This window comes from Lissotriton vulgaris, chromosome 6 (assembly GCF_964263255.1).
Source record: "Lissotriton vulgaris chromosome 6, aLisVul1.2, whole genome shotgun sequence".
Taxonomy (NCBI): domain Eukaryota; kingdom Metazoa; phylum Chordata; class Amphibia; order Caudata; family Salamandridae; genus Lissotriton; species Lissotriton vulgaris.
Window position 1 is genome coordinate 1775700627 of NC_141694.1, and position 25556 is coordinate 1775726182.

Below are 25556 nucleotides of genomic sequence, written 5' to 3' on the forward strand. Positions count from 1 at the left end.
AGTGCAAAATTAAAGACTAGTCACGTAAAGAGGAAACGCAATTTGTAATCACTTTTTGCGACTTGTCCCTTAGTACAGCTGGCCATGTGTCGGTCAATGCACATCAGCTCATCTAATTTGTGCCCAAAAAACTGAAGGAAGATCTATAAAGTTGGTGGGCTCTCACTATTGTGTCCTTCTTTAAGAAGCCAAGAAAACTACCTTTACTTTAGTAAAGACCTCAACACCCATCTCTTCAGAGAAGACTTCAACTTATCTTCTAAAGCATGACACCAGCCCAGCTATAAACCGATGTTATTCCTCATGCTTCCAAGTCACTCTTAGTGTTAGATCTTCCCTGTTAATGACTTATTAACATCATCCTTGTCATTCCCCTTTTCATTATCTATCCTAGTGCTCTCCCTTGCTTGGTTTTCCGTCGTTACCTCACCTTTTACCTCACCTCTTCCATAGTGCTTTGAAGTGGCAGTTCACGATATGTAAGCACTTTACAGAACGCCTCACATAAACAAATAACCAATAAATAGGGACAGCAGGAGAGGGGCTGGAGACGGCACTCTTAAGAAACTGCAAAGCGTCCAACACGCGGCGGCTAGGCTGGTCCTCAAACTCCCAAGAAGGTCCTCGGCCTCAGCAGCCCTCAATACCCTTCACTGGTTGCCCCTCCACAAAAGAATCCTCTTTAAACTCCTAGTCACGGTTTTCAGGGCCACTAGGAATACAGGCCCTTTCTACCTCTCCAAGCGCTTTTTACACTACACTCCATCGCGTTACCTGAGGTCAACAGGAGCCAACTTGGTTACTGTTCCTTGAATCAAGTTAAAAACGAAGGGAGGAAAGACCTTTTCATTCCTTGCAGCAAAGGCATGGAACAGCCTCCCCTTCAACCTCAGGCACGCCCCAACAGAAAGCCTTTTTAGGAAACTTTTGAAGACCTGGATCTTCCCACAGCCCGATTCATTAGTTCTTGCAGCTATCTGATCCTTGCCTCACCGAGCTGGTTCGTCTGTATGCTCAGCGCCAAGATGCTCCTCCCGGAGCGATAGTCGCGCTATACAAATCCCAATAAATATCAAATGGCAAGGGAGAGCTACATGAAGAAGAGGCAGGGAGAGCAGGGTGATGATGTGGGCAGGGTGAAATGACAGGTGAGGCAGGCGTTAGACAGGTCAGACCCACATGGGAGGATGATGGTGATGAATGAACTTTGGTGAATGGGGGAAGTTGAAAGATTGGCAATGAAGCACTAGAGGATCAGGGAGGGGGGCTGTGCCATGACCAGGGATAGCACGACTAGTAGAGAATAGAAGGGAAAAGAGAGGAACCGTGATTGATTGGTGAGGTTATGACAGCAAGACAGTGTGGCATGTGGTGTGCTGATGTGGTGGCGGGTGGAGGCGTGTGATTGACTGAGAGGGGTCTACAGGGCAGCAGCAGGGGAGAGCCAGGGTGGTTGAGTGTTTGGTACTCGGGAGGTAATGGGTGCAGCTGATTGCACTGTCTCCACCTCCACAACGTCTCGACAGCCAACGACCACAAGCAGCTACATACAACACCACCAGCTACAATGAGCGGTAGCTCCTCCGCTGAGGCAAAAGAGCGTCGACTCCCTGCTTGTTGAGCAGTGGAAAATAAAAATAAAATGATAATAACAAGAAGGTATTGTCATTCTGCTTTCCTTTGTGACTCTGGGTGGGGCTGGCTCGCTGCAGAGGGAGGAGGAGTGACTTGCATGGCCTCAATACATGTGCATGGCACTTTGGCCGGCCCTTTAGGGCCGGCCAAACAGCTGTGCGAAGTTGGCCTATTCTCCATTGGGCTTTGTTGCAGAGCCCTGTGGAGAACATGCCCAGTCTCCCTGGGTGAGTGGCCAAACAGACTGCTCAGACCAATCACGAAGCTGTTCCTGCTAGGTCATGATTGGCTGACACAGTCGGAAGCCCGGGAACTTCCGGTGCAGGCTGCAGGCAGCAGCCGGGAGGAAGACGTAGGACAGGCATGCTGGGGATGTGGCAGCCAAGCAGGTCAAAAAATTTTAAATCCATAATAACCACCCCCATTCAGAGGCAGCCCCCACTGCGAACTCGCTGGCCTCCTTCCTCCCTGCAAACGATCTTATCCAACACTGGACAGAATCAACACACTCTAAGGGCTCAATTGTGGACCTTGTTATTTCTAAAGCAGGCATGCTCTCTATCACTACCCCTATTCATGTAGACTGGTCCGACCACCTCCTCATCCCATTCTCTCTTCACCTCTCACACTCTATAACCCTTGGTCAACCTAAGAGGGCTACCTCCTGGTTCCGTGATGCGAAAAATATTGATGTCGGACCCCTCTGTGAATCAGCTCTGTTATAACTTCCAAGGCTAGACCCGAACCTAGATGTTAACAAATTCACCTCCCAATGCCTCACAGTCCTTGCAGCTGAAATCAATAACGCCGCTCCACTCAAAAGCAAAAAGATAAGGCCCACTCCCTCAGCTCCTTGGTTCAACAAATCCCTCCATGAAGAAAGGAAGCAGCTAAGACACCTGGAGAAACAATGGAGGCAAGTGCCCTCCACAGATAATTTAGCCACGCTTCGTTAAGTAAGATCCAAGTACCACAAGCACATCTTCCTTGGGAAAGCATCGCACTTCAAAATCCTTCTTGACTCAGCCAAAAATAGACCCAAAAAACTATTTGATCTCATCAAGATTCCTAACTGCTCTCCCCCAACCTCCAAGTTGGAGGATTCTACAAAACAAGCAGCGGATTTCGCTATATTCTTTGATGAAAAGAGAAGTTTGGGGGCAGCCGAGCCACGAGGTCTGCCCCCGGGCAGTTTTGGGAGAGGGAGCGAGGCATGGGCGCGGCCATTTTGCCGTTTGGGATAGTACAAAAGCAGCCCAATCCCAAGTTACCAGCCCAAGGATAAAAGGGGCTTCCCGCGTGACCCAGCCACCATTTTAGGTATTGAAACCTGGTGGCTGGGAGCGGAGCGAGGTGTTTGTTGTGGTTGTCGGTTCTTGTGGCGCGGTGGGTTAGAGTAGGTCAGCGGTTCGGTGTATTATCGCAGCACAGTGCTGTAAGGCAATAATGGTGGAGACCGGAGATTATAGAGTCCTGGAGGCCTTCCGCCTGCTGGGCGAGGCAGGGCGGATGGACCTCCTGGTGGGCACAGTACCGTTGACGCGCCCGCCCGGCACCGCGGCAGGAGTGGCGGCAGCGATCTTGGCTTGCTCGCCGCAACGGAAATCACCGAAGCTGCAGGTGGGTACTGGGGACCGCGCCGATGTCAGGAGTGCTGCCCGCGTGGTGCGAAGGGGGGCGGGGCGGCCATCAGGGGGGAAGCGTGCTGCAAAAGGCACCCGCTGCGGGAGCGCCGTGATCCGGAGGGAGGAGCGGGCCAAGTGCGCAGGCCGCAAGGAAGGAAGGCCCCGGTGAGGCAGACAGGACAGCACGTGGATCTCCCCAGCATGTCGGCTGACGGCGGGGAGATCCTCCAGATAGACAGGGACCCGGGAGCGAGGCGGCAAGAGAAGAAGGCGGTGGGGGGGTGGGGCCAAGGGGGGAGGGCGTTTTGATGGGTACGGCAGGCCCGGGGCGGTGAGGGAAGAAGGCCCAGAAGAGAGCAGGCCCCCCAGGAAGGGGCAGGGAGGGGAACATATTGGGGGGAGGAGGGGGAGTCCTTCACCAGCCAGGCATGGGGGCAGCTGGGAGGGGGGGAGGGGTAGACAAGAGACGAGGCCGGAGACCAGAAGGGGGCACAAGGGGGTGTGAAGCAGGGGACGGGGATGGGGGGGGGGCAGGGAGGCAGCGGGCAGGAGAGCTGGGGAGGGGGGGTGGAGGGAGGAGCTGAGTGTGAGCGGTTGGGTCTCTCGATTATTGATAGACGGGGAGCGGGAGAGCAGGACTGGGAGGGCCTGAATGTGTTCGAGTCCTGGGAGGAGGGGTTAAGAGTGGCTCAGGGGGCGACGGGGGCAGGACAGTGAGGCGGGGGGTGGCACCCCGGGTTGGGCAGGCGGAGGGTCGGGGTACACGGGAGGTGGCTGTGGTATCCCCGGGGGCTTGGGGGTCCGGGGTTGGGGAACTGGCATGGAGCGAAGAGGAGGTAGAGGGAGAGGCCGGGGGGTCGCGGGACAGTCGGCAGGGATGCGGGGGAGCCGCGCAGTGGCAAGGACCCAGCACCTCAGCAGTACAGTTTTTATTGCAGGGGGATGGTCAGCGCGGGGTTGCGGACTTGGCCAGGCTTGGTGCGGCCGATCGCGCCAAGGTGAAGGGAGAGCCGTGTTTCTTGCAACAGGCCCGGAGACTGCGAGGGAACACGACATGGCTGGCACACGAAGGCCCCTGGCGGGCTCGCTTGGCCCATCACTCCACAGGGCCCCCACGGCTTGGGGCCCAGCGGCGGACGGAGAGCGGCATGGAGGAGAACTGTTTTTTATGGTCTGGGGGTAGAGGAGGGGAGAGTGTTGCTAATAGGGTGCAGTTGGCGCCTCCGCGGGCTCGCCAAGTGTATAGATGGGGTGGGGTAGAGTTATGTGAGGGTGAGGATGAGAGTTTGGAGGAAGGAGAATTGCGGGAGGGCGAGGGCGGACGGGGGTCCGTTAATGGTTTGAGCTCTTTTTTGCAGGTGTCACGGGCCTGGGTGTGACAACGGCTCGGACACAAACCAGGGATTGGTCAGCGATGGAGCAGAGAGGTGTGGAGCGCCACGGGGAGGCGCTGGTGCCAGGTAAAGGCAGGGCGGCGCGCACGGTGTCCGTGGGGGCCGGGGGAGCGGGGGGCGGGGATCGGTTGTGCAAAGGCAAGTATGTAACAGATAAAGGGGTGGGTCCCGAGGAGTTGTTGTTGGACCTGGCGTCGAACGGCACACTGGGTGGGGCGGGGCCGGCGGCCCGGGACACGCCCGGGAAATCGGGAAGTACAACAGGAGAACCGGGTGCGGCGGGGCCGGCGGCCGGGGAAACGCCCGGAACATCGGGAAGTGCGGCGAGAGAACCAGTGTCGGTTGGCAGCGGGGAAAAGGTAGAGAGAAAGGACCTGAAGATAAAGCGGCTCCCTTATATGGGGGTCACGAAGCCGCAGGGAGCGCATTTAATGGCGTCCACTAAAGAAAAGATATGGAAAGGGGAGTATGTTGAGCTGTTGAAATTGCTACACCGCGAGGTTAGATCGAAGGAAGGGTCAAAGGAGGAGGAATATGAGCTGCAGAAGCGGCCAAGGGTGCCCTTGACGATTGAGAATTGGATGGCGGCGTTCCTGATTTTCGCAAGTGTCTATTGCGAGAAATTCCCTGAGCAGTCGGTGTCCATGTTTAAGTACATGGACGTTGTACGGAAGGCGCAGATCATGGGGGGGAGGGGGTACGCATGGGCACAGTACGACGAGGCGTGGGGGTAGGGGCTCTGGGACCCAGGGCTCGTACTCCGGTTAAGTTGGAACAACTGACAGCAGCCCTGCGCACCTACCCGGACGTAGGGGCCGCCGAGTGCTTGCCAGACGGTTTCCGGGTGGGGTTTCGCTTAGGTTACTCAGGGCCGCGACAGAGGCGTTGGGCGGACAATCTGCGGTCAGCGAGGGAACACCCGGAGGTGGTGCAGGGTAAGTTGGACAGGGAGGTGCAGAAGGGCCGCATGGCAGGTCCGTTTTCGGATTGGCCGTTGGAACACTTGATAGTGTCCCCCATTGGAGTGGTGCCCAAGAAGGAGGTGGGGCAGTTTCGCCTCATACAACATTTGTCCTGGCCGGAAGGGGGGTCGGTGAACGACTTCATTGATGAAAAGGAGGCCACGGTGTCGTACTCCTCGGTGGAGGCGGCCATGGTTTTGGTGGTGGAGGCAGGACCCGGTGCGAAAATGGCTAAGTGCGATATCAAATCGGCTTTCCGGCTGTTGCCGGTTCACCCAGACGACTGGTGCCTACTGGGGATCCAGTTTTGCGGCCGCTGGTATGTGGACAAGGCGCTGCCGATAGGCTGCTCAATGTCTTGTGCCCTTTTTGAGTGTTTTAGCACGTTCCTCCAATGGTTTTTTATGGAACGCACGAGTCACCAGGGAGTTACTCACTACCTGGATGGCTTTTTCTTGGTCGGGGCCCCAGACTCCATGGACTGCCAGGTGGCGCTGGACAGGTTTCAGGAGCTCATGGAAGACCTAGGGGTGCCTTTGGCACCGGAAAAGACAGTGGGGCCAGGCACTGCGCTGTCGTTTTTGGGCTTTGAGCTCGAATCAGTGCGGATGGAGGCACGGTTGCTGGAGGACAAAAAGAGGCAGATGTTGGGGTTGCTGGAAGTGATGGTGGCGAAGCAAAAGGTGGCGGTACTGGACATTCAGGTGTTGTTGGGACACTTGAATTTTGCATGCAGAGTGGTGCGCGTGGGGAGGACATTCTGTAGGCGTTTGGGCAGGGCGCTGGCGGGCAGTAGGCTGCCACACCATCACGTGCGTTTGTCGGCGGGCGTGCGGGAGGATTTTCGGATGTGGCGGTTTTTCTTGAACCATTTCAACGTTGTGCCCTTACAGCGGGACGTGGACATGGTTTGGGAGGTGCAGATTTTCACTGATGCGGCGGGCAATGACGGTTTCGGTTTGTTCTGGAACGGGAAATGGTGTGCGGAGAGCTGGCCCCTAGAGTGGCAAAGGGGGGGCCGGAGCATTGCTTTTCTGGAACTTTTCCCTCTGGTGGTGGTAATTTGGCTGTGGGGAGAGGTGCTCGCACACCGACGGGTGACTTTCCATGTGGATAATATGGCTGTGGTACAGGTGGTGAACCGGCAGTCGGCCAGGGACGAACAAGTGTTGAAGCTGTTGTGTGTGTTTGTGCTTGGCTGCTTGCGACATGACATTGCTTTTCGCGCGGTGCACGTCCCGGGAGTCGACAATGACATTGCGGATGCCTTGTCTCGTTCGCAGTGGGGGAGATTCCGTGGGTTGGCCGAGGACGCGGAGCAGGACCCGACGCCCATGCCGGCGCAGCTGTGGCGAGTGGATGTTACAGCTGGTTCTAGGATCGCTGGCGGACTCAACCAGGGCAATGTATGTGGCGGCATGGGGGGAGTTTCTGGCGTCCGGGGCACGTTGGAGGCCGCCGGGAGCTGCGAGGCGTGAAGATGTTGTTCGATTTATGCTCTCCTTGATAGATAAAGGCCTCAGGAGGGTGACAATAGCGGGCAAGTTGGCAGGGATACCATTCATGGGGAAGCTGTGTTGGGGCTACGCTCGGGTCAAGGATGTTGGAAGGATGGGCCCGGGAGTGCCGGCGGGCGGGGGTGTTGCGGCGGCCGTTGTCAGAGGACCTGTTAAAGAGAGTGCTGGAGGTGTTACATCTAGTGTGTTGTGACGAGCGGGAAAGGTACTTGTTTGCGACCTTGATGGTGTGGATGTTTGCGGGGGCGTTTCGGGTGTCTGAATTGGTGGGAGGGAGAATGGGCCAGGGTCTGGGTTGGGCGGAGGTGCGTTTGGGGCACCGAGAAGTGCGCATTTGGCTGAGGCAGTCGAAAACGGACCAGCGTGGGGTGGGTGACTGGGTGACGTTGCAGGAGGGGGGGGATTGGCGTGCCCGGTGCGTTGGGGGTGGACCTGGAAAGGCATTCGGCGGGGGGACGGTTTGGTTTTTTAGCATGCGGATGGGACTGGGGCGACGGGGCCGCAGTTGTTGGGGGTGTTGAGGAAGGCTCTGGCCAGGTTGGGGGTCGATGGCAAACAGTATGGCACTCATTCTTTCAGAATTGGGGCGGCGTCGGAAGCGCATCGGCGAGGTTGCGGGAGGGGGGCCATCATGCGTTTGGGGAGGTGGTCCTCGGCTTGCTACAGGCGGTATGTGCGTAGCTCTGAGTTGGCGTAAGCACGCGCTAAGGTTTGCGGGGGACAATTTTACTTACATTTGTTTTTCGTTTCAGGTTCGGTGATGGGTCCTGCGGCCCAGGGAATGTTGATTTGGATTGTGGGCCATTCATTTGTGAAGAGAGCGAAGTTGCAGACTCAGGATAGCTATTTTGGGGAGAACGTAGGCTTTAATCCTACGCTGTTTCAGGTGGTGTGGATGGGGAGGGGGGGCATGCGGTGGAAGGAACTTGTGTCCACATTGAACGGCATGGTGCAAGGGGGGCGGTGCCCAGATGTTTTGGTTCTCCACTTGGGGGAGAACGACATAGTGCGGGAGACTGGTCTGGTTTTAATGAGGGGGATGCGGCGGGATTTGGCAGAATTGCGTGAAGATGGGCAGGGTGTTCGGTGGTGTGGACGGAGTTGGTTCCGCAGAGGGTTTGGCGCGGGGCGAGTCGGCCGCAGGCGGTGGACAAGGCGCGGAAAAAGATCAACGTTGAAATGGTGCGTTTCTGTCGGCATTTGGGGTTTGCGAGGATTTGGCACAGAGATATTCACTATGATGCACCGGAAATGTTCAGGGGTGACAGGGTACACCTCTCGAGGATGGGGATGGATTTGTACCTGTTGGAGTTGCGAGAGGTGTTGGCCCGTTTATTAGGAGTGCACCGGGATTAGGAGCCTGGTGGTTTTTGTTTTTGTTCTACGGCGCGGCGCTGGACGGAGTGGGGGTTGGGGGGGCAGGGAAAGGGGGAGGCGGTGTATTCACCAGCAATCCACCTTTCCCTGGGTGGCAGAGTTTGGTCTGGAGTTCGGTATTTTGGCGTTAAGTGTGTGGACTTGGAGACCGGGAGCGGGGAAAGGGGTAAATAGTTTGGGGTTACATTAGAGGGTAGTTTGGTTACAGTTGCAATAGGAAAGACAGGAATGTAGCTATTGTGAGGTTTTGGAGTTAAGAGGTAGGGGAGAAATTTGGATATTCATAGGATGTAATGCTGTTATATATTGTTATGTTGCGGGGTGGAGAGATATTATCATGTGGGATTGTAGGGGTGGAGGGAGAAAAACAAAAAGGGGGGTCAGGTAACTCGATGTTTAGAGAGGTTCTAGTTTTGTAAGGCATTTTGCCAGTTTTGGAATAATGTGATGTGCACCTGTTTCAATAAAGCGGCCTTTTACACACACAAAATGGTAGTCGGCAGTGCTTGCCTCCCTCTCTCCCTCCCAAGAGGGGTTTGAGGAGGCAGCCGAGCTGCGAGGTCAGTTTTGGGAGAGGGAGGGAGCGAGGCATGGGCGTGGCCATTTTGCCGTTTGGGCTGCTTTGGGATAGCCCAAAAGCAGCCTAATCCCAAGTTACCAGCCCAAGGATAAAAGGGGCTTCCCGTGTGACCAGCCACCATTTTAGGTATTGAAACCTGGTGGCTGGGAGCGGAGCGAGGTGTTTGTTGTCCCACCCTCCCTCCCTGGCGTTTGGCGTTAGGGGTGGTTTTTTATACCTTTTGGGGGTTCCTGCTTTTCGGGGACACTAGAATAATTTTTTATGAAGGCTGCGGTATTGGGACAGGTGCACAGGGCAAAGTTAATTTTGTATGTTGTCGCTGGAAGCAGGTGCAGGCGGAGTTTGGTTGGGATGTTGGCCAAGTATGGCTGGAGTTTGGTATTTTGGCGTTAAGTGTGGGGACTTGGGGACCGGGAGCGGGGAAAGGGGTAAATAGTTTGGGGGTTACATTAGAGGGTATTTTGTTTACAGTTGCAATAGGACAGACAGGAATGTAGCTATTGTGAGGTTTTGGAGTTAAGAGGTAGGGGAGAAATTTGGATATTCATAGGATGTAATGCTGTTATATATTGTTATGTTGCGGGGTGGAGGGATATTATCATGTGGGATCGTAGGGGTGGAGGGAGAAAAATAAAAAGGGGGGTCAGGTAACTCGATGTTTAGAGAGGTTCTAGTTTTGTAAGCCGTTTTGCCAGTTTTGGAAATAATGTGATGTGCACCTGTTTCAATAAAGCGGCCTTTTACACACACAAAATGGTAGTCGGCAGTGCTTGCCTCCCTCTCTCCCTCCCAAAGTGAAATCACTTGTGGATCAGGTCGCTCATCCTACCCCTCCAGAGGAGCACAAATGCTCAGCCATTTGGCAGAACTTTGACTCCATATCTGAAGATGCCCTCCTCAAGTACATCCGCAAAACAAAGCCCTCCAACCATTCTCTGGACCCCATCCTCAGTGCCATTGCCATTGACTTCTATACCCATTCCCTTTCCTATTGGACTACTCTGGTCAACCTCTCCCTCTGTCAAGGCTCCCTTCCTGTCCCCTTTAAAACTGGGCAGGTCACCCCTCTGCTTAAAAAACCAACTGCTGATGCCAATGACCTCAACAACTTCCGCCCCATCACTAATCTACCCTTTCTTGCGAAGATCACAGAAAGATGTGTAGCGAAACAACTCTCTCGTCATATCAAGGACAATGATCTTCTTGACAATTGTCAGTCCGGCTTCATCCAAATCTGCAGCACTGACACAGCCCTACTGCAAGTGGTTGATGACGCGCTGAGGATACTCGATTCAGGGGGGTCCTGTCTTCTAATTCTCCTTGACCTTTCTGCAGCCTTTGACACTGTCAATCACAACACCCTCCTCAACACTCTTCAACAGAGAATGGGCATGGAGGGCACTGTGCTTAAATGGTTTGCCTCCTTCCTCTCAGATAGATCCCAAATGATCAAAATAGAGAACAGTCGTTCATCTCTTGTGGCGGTAGGTCAAGGGGTTCCTCAAGGCTCTATACTCGCACCCACATTGTTCAATCTCTATTTAGAACCACTGGGAAATCGCCTAAGTAAATCCGGGATCCACTATCATCTCTATGCAGACGACACTCAAATCTACCTCAAGGTTGCCTCCACTTATGATCTCTCCATCCTAAGCTCTACTCTGGACTCCATTCAAAACTGGATGTCAACTCATCAACTGATTCTAAATCCCTCGAAAACTGAATTCCTCCTCCTCTCCTCCTCACTCTCTCCTCCCCCGGTTCAATTATGGATGGATCAGATGAATCTACTTAACAACAAACCCATCATTGTCGACAGCGCAAAATCCCTTGGTGTCATACTCGACAAAAGACTCAATCTAATCTCCCACATCAATTCCATTGCAAAGTCTGCTCGATACCAACTGCGCCTTCTTTGGGGAATTCGTCGCTTTTTCCAGGAACAGGACCTTAAAACCCTGGTGTAATCGCTGGTCCTCTCCAGACTGGACTACTGTAATTCTCTTCTTATTGGCCTCCCCAAATCCCACTTGTTCCCCCTTAGATCTGTTCTCCATTCAGCAGCTCGTTTCATTTATGGGGCCAAAAGAACTGACCACATCACACTGATGTTATCCACCCTCCGCTGGCTTCCCATCGAGGCTAGAGCTATCTACAAGACTGCCTGTATCACCCACAAAACCTTGCACTCCTCCTCTCCTCTCTACCTGGCGAATAAACTGAAACTTTCTGGAGGCTCTAGACCATCACGTAATGCAGAAAATATCCTGCTTGAACATCCCACATTCAAGAAGGAAAGATCGATGGCCCAATCCTTTTCAGGCAATGCAGTGAGAATATGGAACTCGCGTCCGCCTCAGCTCCGGACCACGACCTCCTTCCAGGTCTTCAAAACGGACCTTAAAGTTCTCCTCCTCCAAAGACACCTCCTAAAGTAAGTCACGCCCTCTCTATTATCTGAAGGAAGACCTCCCATCACTAAAAACTCTATTCTCCATGACAATGGAAGTGCCTTCCCAGTGTGTTCGTGTGGTTGGAGTGTATGCCATTTATTGCAGTAGTATCCTTGTACCTGTGTTGGTTCTCTTTTGTAACATGCACACGCCACTTTTCTCTTGTAACACACTGTTTGCTACCTCTCACATTTTGTTTGTTTTTGATACTTGCACAAGTGCCACCATTGCCTACGTAACGTTTGTTCTTGTGCCTCTGTGTCTAGCATATATTGCACTATATTACCTCTAATTGTACTTTGTTTTCTCTTGTAACCTGCACACTTGTCACTCTTTCCTCCTGTAATGCACTGTTTACTACCTCATGTATTTTGTTTTGCTCACAATTGTCACTTTTACCACATGTAACTTATTGTCTGCTTTTGTAATTTGTTCACTTGTAATTTTCTGTTCTTATTGTGAAGCGCTCTGACGCCTTCGGGTAAAGTTCGCGCTATATAAAACGCATAAATAAATAAATTACAGAAGAAGCCATGATACCACCAGCGGCATTGCATCTACACACAAGTACTGTATCCATCTCGTTAACTCCCTAGCAGTCCCACTGACTGCCAGCAGATCCTCCTGCACCAGCTGCATTGCATACACAAGCAAATACTGTATCATTCACGTCAACTCCACATTCCCCCCCTCGTTGACGGCTATCCCATCACTAGTAACACTTCTTGTATACCGGGCATGGTTGTGTCACCTTGTGGGTGGATGAATGCAAGAACCGCACGCGCTCTGGAAAGTTACATGGACACTGGTCCTGTCAGACAACCATTACGTGCCAAAAGCAGACATGTTCAAAGGTGAATGTACATGCCTGATGAATTGACGGTATTGGTCGTGTTTAATTGTGCAACTGCAGGGTGTGTTGTGTTGGTCTGCAAAATAAAATAGGTTCTGAAATGTAGTTTGCCTTTTGGTTTCACTACTCACTCCGATTGCCATTCAACCACATGTAATATCCCACAATACTGTTGTTTTTCATGCATCGATCAGTGTGTTTATGTCCAGCTATTGCACTAAGATGTTTAGCATATATTTTTATCATATGCCTATCACATCTTTCTCGTGTTATGTTATTAATGTTATATTCAATATTTAAGGGGCACTCATACGCTACACTCATACTATAGTCATACAATACATATTGGGAGAGTTTCTTGGTGTTAAAGGGAAAACAAAACAGGGCTCCTGGTAAACAATCAAACACCCCTAAATGTAGGTATTGAGATATGTGCTTGAAAAAGGCCAAAATCAGCAGGAAATCTAAGGTTAGTGGGCATAGAGTGCCCCAAGAAAGGTCCACCCACCCAACATCTCCCTCTGGTGAGCGTTACCAGGATGCACCAGAGCACCACAGTCGGTTCATTTTCTCTCGCCTGGGGCTTTAAGTTTCAAGGAGGGTGAGACATTACTAAAATCTGCATTTCCACAGCTCTGTAACTTATATTAAAGAAAAACAAATATTACCATCTTGTTTCTTAAGACTCTCCCGTTTAACTATTTTACCAAAACAATGGTATACGCTCGGGTTAAAGTACCTTGTGCATACATTATAAGGAGGTTGTAAGTCATTGAGCAGTTCCGTGACCACACAGAGGAACTCCGAGTTGGTACACCATACTCTTTAAAGTATAGCATAGGTATTTTATTACTCAAAACATATAGCATATATTACTGTGCTGCCAAAAAGCTTAAATACTTGGGGGCCCATTAGGATAGCGGGCGGAAAACCACCCTGACCGCCATGGAGGTGGAAACCAGCCTCCCGCCAGGACTGCGGAAATACCGTTCGCAACAGTAGGAACAACCGCCACAAAAGACGGACCGCAAAGTAGCGTCCAAGCAAAGCGGTCCGACGTGGGCGGAGACGGGAAAAAATGACTGCGGCGGTCGAATAAGCAGCAGAAAAGGCTCAACCCACCGCATGGAAAGCAGACACACCGCACGGTAAATTACGATATCCCCGAGGGTGTCGCGGTCGGAACCGCCGACACCGACCGCCGCGGTCGCACCCAGGAGTGAATGGGAGCAATGGCGGTCAAGCAGCAGCAATGTGGACAGTGTGCCCATATTACTATCGATGCCCGGGCGGCTGGCGCAAGACGCCTCTTAGTTCCCATTCTGAATAGTTACCAAATAAAGAGACGGGCGCTGGTAGCAGGAATCACAAGAACAGGATTTATTGCTCATGAGGAGAGCCTGTCATTTCGGACACGAAACACAGTGTATTTCGGGAGGCGCTCTAACAAGTTCTCTGAGACATCGCCTTTTATACCTTACAAAACATTCCTTATTACAATAACGACATTGTGAAACAAGGAAAAGACATCCCCGTAATCCTCGTGTCAATCCCACCCCACATATAATCCACAATAGAGGCCCTTAACCTGCCGATAAGAGGAGGGGGCAATCACGCAGCTGAGTGTTCCGCCGATTCTTAGGATGTGTGCGCCTGATCGTACCCCAGGGGGTGGGGAGGCCAGGATCAATAGTGGGTCCTTTGAAGAGGAGTGACTCCATACAATAAGGGGCAGTAAACAATATCTCCCGGCTTAGGCGATGGCTTCGGACCTGTGTGGACAGTCAATCGCGGAGGGAGGGTTTACCAACAGAGGGGTTATTCATGAAAGGAAAGGAGGTGTTGGTCAGGCGCGGCCGTGACTCCCAAGGACAGGGTCATGCGGACTTGTGCATGTGAGGGAGGGGGGCAGCCAGGGTGCGCAGAGGGAGAGGATCATTTGAGAGTGGGGGGGGTGTTCAAATGCGCGCAGGAGGGAAGCCGGGGATTTCAATGAGCGGGCAAAGAGGCCATGGTGCCTAAAATGGCTGTCAGGTACATGCGGGCACGGGCTTTTACTGGAGGAGTGATGCGGTCAACGTCTCACGACATTCGTGGTGCGTACAGGGAGGGAAATGGGAAAAGACAAATGAACGCCGCTTATGTACATCGATTTTGTGAATTTCCACAGTCGCCGCTTTTTACATAACAAAGTTCATTTCCTAATTGATGGGCGTCCATATAAACATGTGTGGTTGATGAAATAGCATTTGTCAATACTAACATATTGCATATAACCATGAACAGTCGATGCGATTGGCAGAATGCAGCACATAGGAAATTGCATTTGTTGGGTTCCTAACGTTCAAACGTACTACATAGCATAAATGCTTCTGACTTTCTCAAAAAATGTGACCAATGAACATTTTGACCAAGTAGTTGAGGGAGGAATTCAGTCCAATACATAAGATCTCTTTGTCACAGTGTCTTTTTAGCAGTGAGCCATCACTGGTAGGCTGTAGTCCGTGTCCTTTCGTTGGCGCTGTTGAGCACCGGCGGTGGAGCTATAGGTCCAGCTCGGATTTAACCTTTCGCGTTGCAAGGTGCGGTCTATCCTCTGCTGTTAGACCACAGTCCTGTTCCCTAACCAATCCTTTTAGTGGCGCCTTATGCTCGGCACCTATATTTCCGTGGCATAACCCCGTTTCCACCTAAATGCTGTTCTTCCTTTCGGCAAAAAGTCATGTGGAAAAGAGGGTGTGTGGTTCAATAGTCATGGGAGAGAGGGCGGAGTGGGGTCAGATTTCCTGGGACACACCAAAGGGACCAAGGGAGCAAAGGATAACAAGCAAGCAGGCCCATCAATCGGGCTTGAAAAGGGTGACGGAGGCTTCAGGCACACGTGGGTTAGCGGACAGAGAGCTTCAGGACAGCCCTTCATCCTTTCGTTTACCGCGTTTGAGAGTGCTGCCTCGTCCCGTATCTTGTTGCGCTGCGGCTCCACCTTTGGTCGAGGTCGCATGTGTCTCATGATCTGCAGCCAGGCTGTGCGTCACGTCCGACCCTTCTCCTCCGGTGATCGTATATCTTTGAATGGGTAAAAACAAGTTTTAGAGAACTGGCAGGAGAAGAGATTTTTTTTTTTTTACATTTGAATTCCACTCGCAATCCTAGCACCTGGGGGTTATGCTCATTGGTCATAGTCAGAAGTCTATTACCATGAAGTAAGTATGTGGGTATTTCTACTGTGTTCGCACCAAGTCTAATCGGCGTTCATTCATGACACATATGGACAGAGGTCAGACTCCTATCACTTGCGTATTTCATCAAAAACTCCAAAATTGGCAACATTCAGGGGAGACTCGTCCTTCTAACCCGAGCCTTAACAGTCTTACATTTCCCTTTAGAGCTGGCTAACTCTTTCAAACAGAGCGGGGGTGCAATCATCGAAAGACAGGGTTAAACAGGTTTTTCTCGAGGGGCGACAGTTACTCATGGTCATCAGTTATACATCGGGGACAGCAGCTGGGGTCAATCAAGTGGGGCGGGGACGCTTCGGGCATTCGCGCTTGAGTGCAAAGGGGTGGGGCAATCTGGGCATTGGGGGTCAATCTGGACATTGGCGCTTGTCTCTAACGAACTGAAAAATAGGGTGCCATTGACATATAGTTCCCCTATAAAAGGCCAGATTAGGGGACCTTAGTCGCCTTACCTGTCCTTTCTTTCTTAGCCAATTCGAGTTTGTTCATTTTGCAGAAAGGAGAGGTAGTAATATGGCAAGTTACAATCGTTTTAGTTTCTGTCAATTTCGCTGAACACCTTCGTGTTCAATAAGTATCCAATCGGACTGGTGCCAGCGGGGCACAATTTTACCACAAAAAGGAAGATGGAACAGGGGGACTCTCGTAGAGAGTGAGAGTCGTCCGCAACCTAAACGAGCCATTCGGTACACGTATGACATGTTGAGAGAGAGGGAGAGAGAGAGAGATAGATAGAGAGGGAGAGAGAGAGAGAGAAAGAGAGACGTGTATGGAAATAGGTCATTTAGTGTGCTCACAACACAGAACAGCAGGGGTCAGGTAACAAAGAGACGCGAACAGAGGGGAGACATAAACCCATACAGTACATACACACAAACTCAGACGAAGGAAGACAGTACATGTATTACATACAAAGAGATTCACGACAAAACATAGAACAGTTATTGGCCAAAAAGATCTCTTTTTGCATGCTGCGTATCTTTAATATCCTATTTATCTACGGGCTGAGCTCTTTTTACCTTTTCCTCCTTTTTCCTCTCGCTTGCTATTTTTGCGAGCGTTCTCGATTGCTAATACTTACACCTCGGTCAGCCGGTCAGAAATTAACCTGGTCGGGCTATTGCCCACGGTTGGATCTTAAACCACTTTTGAGTTTCTTCTTTTGGTGAGAAGTTCTCCAGGCTGAGGCAACGGAGGGTATTGATCGGGAGAACAGTCGGACAGCTTGGCTATATCTATAAGAGTGCGAGAAGGAGGTGGTACATTTTGAACATCAACAACATTCCTACTTTCCCAGACGGGTGGTGCCTAGGTAACCCTTACCCCGGGACTTTTCCTTGTCCTTTCCCTATCTAGTTAAACGTCATAGTTGCACTATCTGGCGTGCTGATTCGAGTCAAATTCCGTCATACAGTACTAACCCGTCAAGTTTCTATGTCAGTCCATCCTCCCAGTCGCTACGTTCTAAGGAGGAACAGTCATATCTAAGTCTACGTCTTTCAAAACTCGTTAGCATAAGTACTATGCTCAGATCCCCTCCTTCCCTTTTCGTCGGTCGTTCGATCATCCCTCCTCCATAATTCAACCGATGTTCCGACGTGACCTGCAGAAGGGAGGAGAAGAAGGGGGTGGGGGTAGCATTCAAAACACATCAACGCGCATAAATCTGAAAATTTTTTTTTTTTACCTACCTCATACTCGACCTATCTCCACGGGGTTCATTCTCTACCATCTCGGCGTTTAAGCCCAGAGGGTCCAGTAGTGTTGGGTAGACAATCATCGATGGTCTGCGTATCTACATGAATCACTTGAGCGTGGCCTTTTAGGTCATGTGGCATTTCCTCGGTATTGCTTAAGGGCATCTAAAACTTTTTCCTGCTATCTGTGGCATATAAGGTAACTGCTTAAGTATTGGGCCCTTTTACCCTTCAACCTTAATAAAGCTGCTTATTTTTCGCTTATATTGGAGACAGTAGTAACACATTCGAAACTCATTAATGCAACCGCTACAATTATACTTTCTTTTTCAAAATACCTTTAATTACAAATGTTGGCGCACAAATACGGGCCTACAACCCAGTGGGCCGGCTACGGAGCAGACTGGAACTGTGCATAAGAGGAACGAAGTCGGTGGCCATTCATTTCATAAAGTGCAGCAGTGCAATAAAATCGTATCGAACTTTCTTACGGGGCGAGTATAATGTGTGTCAAGAATTCAAGCTTTCAATAATATCATCTCATTGTCCAACTATGTACTCAATACCTAACGTATATCAATTCATTGCCCAAATGCTCAATCAGTGCCTATTTTATACCAATTCATTGCTTCCAAACATAATTAGTACCCACCCTAAATCAGTTCACTGTCCCAACACATAATCAATATCCATCTTATATCGCTTTCTTTTCCAAGCACATAATCAATATCCATCTTATCTACTTTCATTGTCCAAAAACTGCATCATTTTGTATCGGCGCCATTTTGGGCGAGGACAGGCAGGTCCCAGTATAGTCAGAATGCCTCCACTGACTCGTGGTTGGACCAGAACCTCTTTTGGCAGTTCAAAAAGTTTTTCGCAAGGGGGTAACAGACTAGCAATATGGACCATCAGTCAAAAGTGGGGAGGGAGGCAACAATCTTTCCTACCGGGTCATTCTGGTGTTCCACCGGAACTGAACAAATCTGTATCTTTGCAGGATTTTAGTCATTTCGAAACTGAGGCTGGCGCCGGCAGGAATGCGCCGACGTCTCGTGGCTCCATCGGAGGACGGGGGCGGGGGGCGCCTCGTGGAGAGGTCGGCCCCCCGGCTCTTTTAGAATCTTCAAGGTTGAGGAGCACAGGGCGTGTGCCCGTCCCGGGCAAGAAAACCCGCTTTTTGATATGGACCCTCTTCAAGCAGGAGCGTTGGGGTGTCGCTGGAAGCCTCCACCTGGAGGGAGGTGGGGGAGGCTCGTTCGCGCCGCCTCCCCCTTCCAGCGACCCCGCGCCGTTCTTCGGCTCCAGCGCTTTGGTATGGCCGTGCCAGGCAATGAAGATGGGGGGGGGGGGATCGGAGGCAGCAAGACATCCCCCCCCTTTTGTGGCGGGACTACCTGCAACTCTCAAGTGTTGCCGCTGAAGGGACTATCTGCAACTTTCCAGAGTTATCGCTGCGGAGCTACCTGCTTTGGCTCCGGTTTTGCTGACGGCCGGAGCTGGCGATAGAGAGGGGGGGGGTCGGTGGCTGAGGCAAGACATCCCCCCCCCCCCCGTGGCCCGCAGGGCAGAAGGAAAGAAGGGAATGGGGAGACCATAACAACCTTCGGGCCGTCCGCCCCACAGTCTCCCTTTCCGATGGCGGCCAGCCGAGCCCTGCTCTGCACGCATCGAGGCCTCGCCTTCCGGATGGGCGTAACCGCGGACCTGTTGCACTTTGGGAGCTTCCGGAATGGGGGTAGGTATCTATTGATTTGTATCTATTTCATGTTACCGTTATTTGGGCGTGGTGGGCAATGAGGCAGACATGTTTGGAGCAGGAATAGGCAGCGGAGCCTAGCTACCTCGTGGCTGTCTTGCCGTCAAGCTTTCGCCATTTTATATTTCTTATTACAAACTATTCCTAATGTTTCTTATTTTTAGTGAAGTCGAAAGCTCATCAGGGGGTTACTGACTTAGCCCGATTTCTTTTATTTTTCCTTCCTTTCCTTAGCGTGTTTCAAGCTAAAGTTTCTGTTAACAGGGTACCGTGATCACTTCATATTTTTATATGTCCTTTCATTAGGGGTACTCCTGGACGGACCAGATGAGTTACCTCCAATAAATGGTCCGGGTGGAACTAGATTATCAATCAGTGGGGAACACATGTCCCTTCATTAGGGTATCATCCTGGACGGACCAAATGATGTACCTCCAATTACTAGGGTAGCCTCCTGGACGGACCAGATGGCCTACCTCCAATAAATGGTCAATGAGTGGGGAGCATATGTCCCTTCATTAGGGTAGCCTCCTGGGCGGACCAGGTGAGCTACCCCCAATAAATAGTCAATCAGTGGGGAGTGGGTAGGCCTGACGAATCATAAAGGGGCATAACCTACCCTTTACTACTTGCAAAGACTAGACAGAATATTTCTATTCCACGTTATTTGCAAACAGAAAATACCTCAAACAAACAATTCCTTGGACAACAATGTCCAGTCAATCAATCAATCAGTGGGGAGAAAAACAGGCATGACGGATTACAACGGGGACAAACGTCTGCATTACCTGCCCTTCGCTATCTGTAAAGGGAGACAGAATATTCCTATTCGTCTCTGTTTGTGGACAGGGAAGATCTCAAAGAGCAACAATCGATTATTAATCGATATCAAACAATCAGTGGGGAGAAAGGTAGGCATGACGAATCATAAAGGGGCATTACCTACCCTTCTCTATCTGCAAAGAGAGACGAACGTTCCTATTCGCCGCTGTTTGCAAACAGAGAATGTCTCGTTCTCAAGAAGAGAACCAATATTTCAAGTAGCAACCAAAGCTAAATGAACAACAACAACAATATCAGTATTTAAATACCGATTCCAATACAATCAATCAATCAATCAGATGGATAAAACCATCCTACCAATCAGGCGTAAAAACGCCCTACTTAATCTTACCCGGACCGGACCATGCGGACAGTTCTTCGTCTTCCCCCTCCAGCGCCCGATCGTTCTCTTACTCTATGCAGCATTCCTGTGGGATTCCAGTCAGGACAATAGGTCACTCGAGAGAGGTCCGTTCAGAATCGGTGAAGTTCATTCAATCGGCAGCCGGACGAGGGCCCTCTCAAGGGAGGTATACTCCAATCATTTAGATGTTCACCTCATCGTCTGGATCTCTCTTACTGGACCTTATGTCACTGATGGACCCCGCGTTGGGACGCCAATTGTGGACAGTGTGCCCATATTAATATCGATGCCCGGGCGGCTGGCGCAAGACGCCTCTTAGTTCCCATTCTGAATAGTTACCAAATAAAGAGACGGGCGCTGGAAGGAGGAATCACAAGAACAGGATATATTGCTCATGAGGAGAGCCTGTCATTTCGGACACGAAACACAGTGTCTTTCGGGAGGTGCTCTAACAAGTTCTCTGAGACATCGCCTTTTATACCTTACAAAACATTCCTTATTACAATAACGACATTGTGAAACAAGGAAAAGACATCCCCATAATCCTCGTGTCAATCCCACCCCACATATAATCCACAATAGAGGCCCTTAACCTGCCGATAAGAGGAGGGGGCAATCACGCAGCTGAGTGTTCCGCCGATTCTTAGGATGTGTGCGCCTGGTCGTACCCCAGGGGGTGGGGAGGAAAGGATCAATAGTGGGTCCTTTGAAGAGGAGTGACTCCATACAATAAGGGGCAGTAAACAATATCTCCCGGCTTAGGCGATGGCTTCGGACCTGTGTGGACAGTCAATCGCGGAGGGAGGGTTTACCAACAGAGGGGTTATTCATGAAAGGAAAGGAGGTGTTGGTCAGGCGCGGCCGTGACTCCCAAGGACAGGGTCATGCGGACTTGTGCATGTGAGGGAGGGGGGCAGCCAGGGTGCGCAGAGGGAGAGGATCATTTGAGAGTGGGGGGGGGGGTGTTCAAATGCGCGCAGGAGGGAAGCCGGGGATTTCAATGAGCGGGCAAAGAGGCCATGGTGCCTAAAATGGCTGTCAGGTACATGCGGGCACGGGCCTTTACTGGCGGAGTGATGCGGTCAACGTCTCACGACATTCGTGGTGCGTACAGGGAGGGAAATGGGAAAAGACAAATGAACGCCGCTTATGTGCATCAATTTTGTGAATTTCCACAGCAAAGTCACCGCAGCGGACAAACATGAAAAATATGGCGGTCGATGTGAAAACACCACAGTGATGCCGAAATTGCATGAACAAAGTAGCACTGCCCCCAAAATATACAACACACATACACAGAAACATAAATAACTAAAATAAAATACAAAACCACAGAACTACTCCCACAACACACCTGACAACAAAAATCCAATTGGACACACCCACACAGCTGAGTACAAAACCACCCCCTTCACTGACCACAATCCTTTGCATCACTCCAGAAGAGAAGGCCATACACCACACCTGACAGGAGAGACAATAGAGCACAGCACACACACACACACACCACCACCATCAACACTACCATCACAAACAAACCCCCATCACACAGCGCACCTCACACATCACCACCACACCCCTGCACCCACAAACACCTCAACCCCCACACACCATGACAGCACCAAAAATGCCCAAATTTACCGAGAGTGAATTGACAGTCATGGTCAACGAGATTGTGAGAGTAGAGCCACAACTATTTGGTAGCCTGGTCCAACAGACACCATTAGCCACCAGGACACAAATGTGGGAAAGAATAGTCCAAAGGGTGAATGCAGTAGGGGCCAACCCAAGATCCAAGAAGGAGATCCAGAAGCGATGGAATGATCTCAAGAGGGTTGTCAAGGAGAGTAGGAGCAAGAACTGGACGCTGGCAAACGCGACTGGCAGTGGCCCTCCCATCCCACTGAAGACATTCACACCATGGGAGTTGAAGGTGCTTGCCATACTGCTTCCTGAGAGTCTCACAGGAGTAGCCGGGGGAGCGGAGGCTGGTAAGTACAGACAAATGACAACCACCATAATGCCAATTACTACCTTGCAATACCCAAACACCATTACACTGTCCATCCCCACCCAACATGTAGCCAGCCATCCTGCTGAGGAGGCCTGTATGGGGGAGGGAGGTCTGTACAACAACTCACACCATAGCCCCTGTCCCACAGCTGAGCAGCATGGAGGCCTCCCCCACCCAGGAGCATGTGTCAGCCATTGCACTGTTTAACAAACAGACTTACAGGTTGGTAGCCATATTGTATTGGAGTCTGTTTTGGGTTGGGAGGCCAGTCTCACTGCTCCCACCATAGCCCCTGTCCCACACCCCAGCCGCATGGAGGCCTCCCCCACCCAGGAGCAACTGTCAGCCATTGCACTGTTTAACAAACAGACTTACAGGTTGGTAGCCATCTTCACTGGGAGGGTGTGTGTGGGAGGGAGGGCCGCACCACTACTACCACCATTCCCCCTGGCCCACACCTCCGCAGCAGCAAGGCCTCCCCCACCCAGGAGCATGTGTCAGCCATTGCACTGTTTAACAAACAGACTTACAGGTTGTCAGCCATCTTCACTGGGAGGGTGTGTGTCGGAGGGAGGGAGGGAGGCCTGCACTACTACTACCACCATTCCCCCTGGCCCACACCCCAGCAGCATGGAGGCCTCCCCCACCCAGGAGCAATTGTCAGCCATTGCACTGTTTAAAAAACAGACTTACAGGTTGGTAGCCATCTTGTATTGGAGCTCTGTTTTGGATTGGGGGGCCAGTCTCACTGCTCCCACCATAGCCCCTGTCCCACAGCCCAGCAGCATGGAGTCCTTCCCCCACCCAGGAGCATGTGTCAGCCATTGCATTGTTTAACAAACAGACTTACAGGTTGTCAGCCATCTTCACTGGGAGGGTGTGTGTGGGAGGGAGGGAGGGAGGCCTGCACAACTACTACCACCATTCCCCCTGGCCCACACCCCAGCAGCATGGAGGCCTCCCCACCCAGGAGCAACTGTCAGCCATTGCTCTGTTTAACAAACAGACTTACAGGTTGGTAGCCATCTTCTCTAGGAGGGTGTGTGTGGGAGGGAGGGAGGGCTGCACCACTACTACCACCATTCCCCCTGGCCCATACCCCAGCAGCAAGGAGGCCTCCCCCACCCAGGAGCATGTGTCAGCCATTGCACTGTTTAACAAACAGACTTACAGGTTGGTAGCCATCTTGTATTGGAGCTCTGTTTTGGGTTGGGAGGCCCGTCTCACTGCTCCCACCATAGCCCCTGTCCCACACCCCAGCAGGATGGAGGCCTCCCCCAGCCAGGAGCATGTGTCAGCCATTGCACTGTTTAACAAACAGACTTACAGGTTGTCAGCCATCTTCACTGGGAGGGTGTGTGTTTGAGGGAGGGAGGGAGGCCTGCACTACTACTACCACCATTCCCCTGGCCCACACCCCAGCAGCATGGAGGCCTCTCCCACCCAGGAGCAACTGTCAGCCATTGCACTGTTTAACAAACAGACTTACAGGTTGGTAGCTATCTTTACTGGGAGGGTGTGTGTGGGAGGGAGGGAGGGAGGGCTGCACCACTACTACTACCATTCCCCCTGGCCCACACCCCAGCAGCATGGAGGCCTCCCCCACCCAGGAGCATTTGTCAGCCATTGCACTGTGTAACAAACAGACTTACAGGTTGGTAGCCATCTTGTATTGGAGCTCTGTTTTGGGTTGGGAGGCCAGTCTCACTGCTCCCACCATAGACCCTGTCCCACACCCCAGCAGCATGGAGGCCTCCCCCACCCAGAAGCAACTGTTAGCCATTGCACCCTGCACACTCACCTAACAGGTACGTACCTACCGTAATTCTTCATGAAGTGTGTGTGTGTGACCTGCATCCAGAAAACCTACAATAGCACGCAATGCATTGACAATCAACATGTATGACTCCATGATGTCCCTCTGCACTATGAAATGTTACACGGTGTTGCCATGATTTGTACTACTGATGACTGCATATCTAACTAGTGTACAGTCAGATGATGATACGCAGATGACACAAACACTGACCACTCCCCATTTACTCCACAGGTGACGAAGAACTCACTGCTGAGGACCACACCAACGACCAGCAGAGCCAGTCCCCACCCCCGGCACATGGACTCTCAGATGTGGACTCCCAGGACAGTTTGGATGATGAGCTCCAGCCCGGCCCATCTGGTGTGCCACAGACCCAGAGGTCCCAGGCCCCCATCCTCCCCACCACCACCTCTGCTGCCACTACAACGCAGCAGACCCCTGCAGTCACGGCCTCTACCACCGCAACCACCACCGCCACCACCGCCACTGCCACCAACACCACCAGTACCACCTTCAGCACCATCCCTGTCCCTAGGGATGACCATCCCACAGCAACACCTGTGGAGGGCTGGGATAGAGTGCATGGCCCCCCTGTGGCGAGGGAAGAGCTCCGTGGCAGCAGACCAGGTAGCAGGGCCAGGGTCACCACCAGACCTCGGGAGGAGTGGACACCATCCCTGGACCACTTCACCAGAGTTGTGGAGGCCTACCAAGAGGTTCAGGGACAAAGTGGCCAGTCTGATGAACTATTGAGGAAGCTCATCCTGCAGATGATGTCCATTGATAACCACCTGGGACAGATGGTGGACCTCATGGGCCAGCAAGTGGCGTTGCAGAGGGACAGGCCTGTGTCCCAACCACCACCTCCGTCCCCTTCTGTTGTTCCGCAGGATGACAGTGCTCCATACTCCCCTGCACCAACAGAGAGGGGCGAGTCCTCTGACGCCGCTGGCCATTCAGCAGGCCCCCCACCGCCCAAAAGATCTAGAAGGCGTCCAAAGAAGAGCCTGGGATTCTCTGGAGGCAAAGCACCTACCACACGCCAGTCACAGAGCCAGCCGTGAAGACAACCCTCTTCCCAACTGCATTCACTGTTTGGACTATCTTTCCCCACATTGCCCTGGCAATGGCACCTCTCTGTTGGACTGGGTCACCACATCCATGTGGTGTCTACTCTTGCATCTCATTGAACATTCCACACCTTCATGTAAATATTACCGCACCAACCACATGTACCCTCCCAAAATAAAATACCTGACGCACAAGAATTTGTGTAGTGAATTTTATAGTGCAGTATTTACATTGTTGATAATGTCCATGATGTGTACTAATGATGTACAGTATGCAGGGCAGGAACCCTCTGTAGCACCTAGGGACTCCCTAGGTGGAGACACAACAGAACAACAGTCACTGGTCTCATTGTGGCAACACACAGATCACTGCACA

General features: G+C 51.7%; 1 protein-coding gene across 1 annotated transcript in view; it reads left to right on the forward strand.

Annotated features, from left to right (window-relative positions):
- Positions 1-25221, forward strand: part of LOC147709464 (uncharacterized) — an 80102-nt gene extending 54881 nt beyond the window's left edge. Inside the window, exon 2 of the mRNA XM_086925998.1 lies at positions 24342-25221. Within this exon, the coding sequence (XP_086782124.1) occupies positions 24342-25174 (833 nt within the window). The 3' untranslated portion in view covers positions 25175-25221. The remainder of the gene's footprint in view (positions 1-24341) is intronic.
- Positions 25222-25556: the final 335 nt, after the last annotated feature.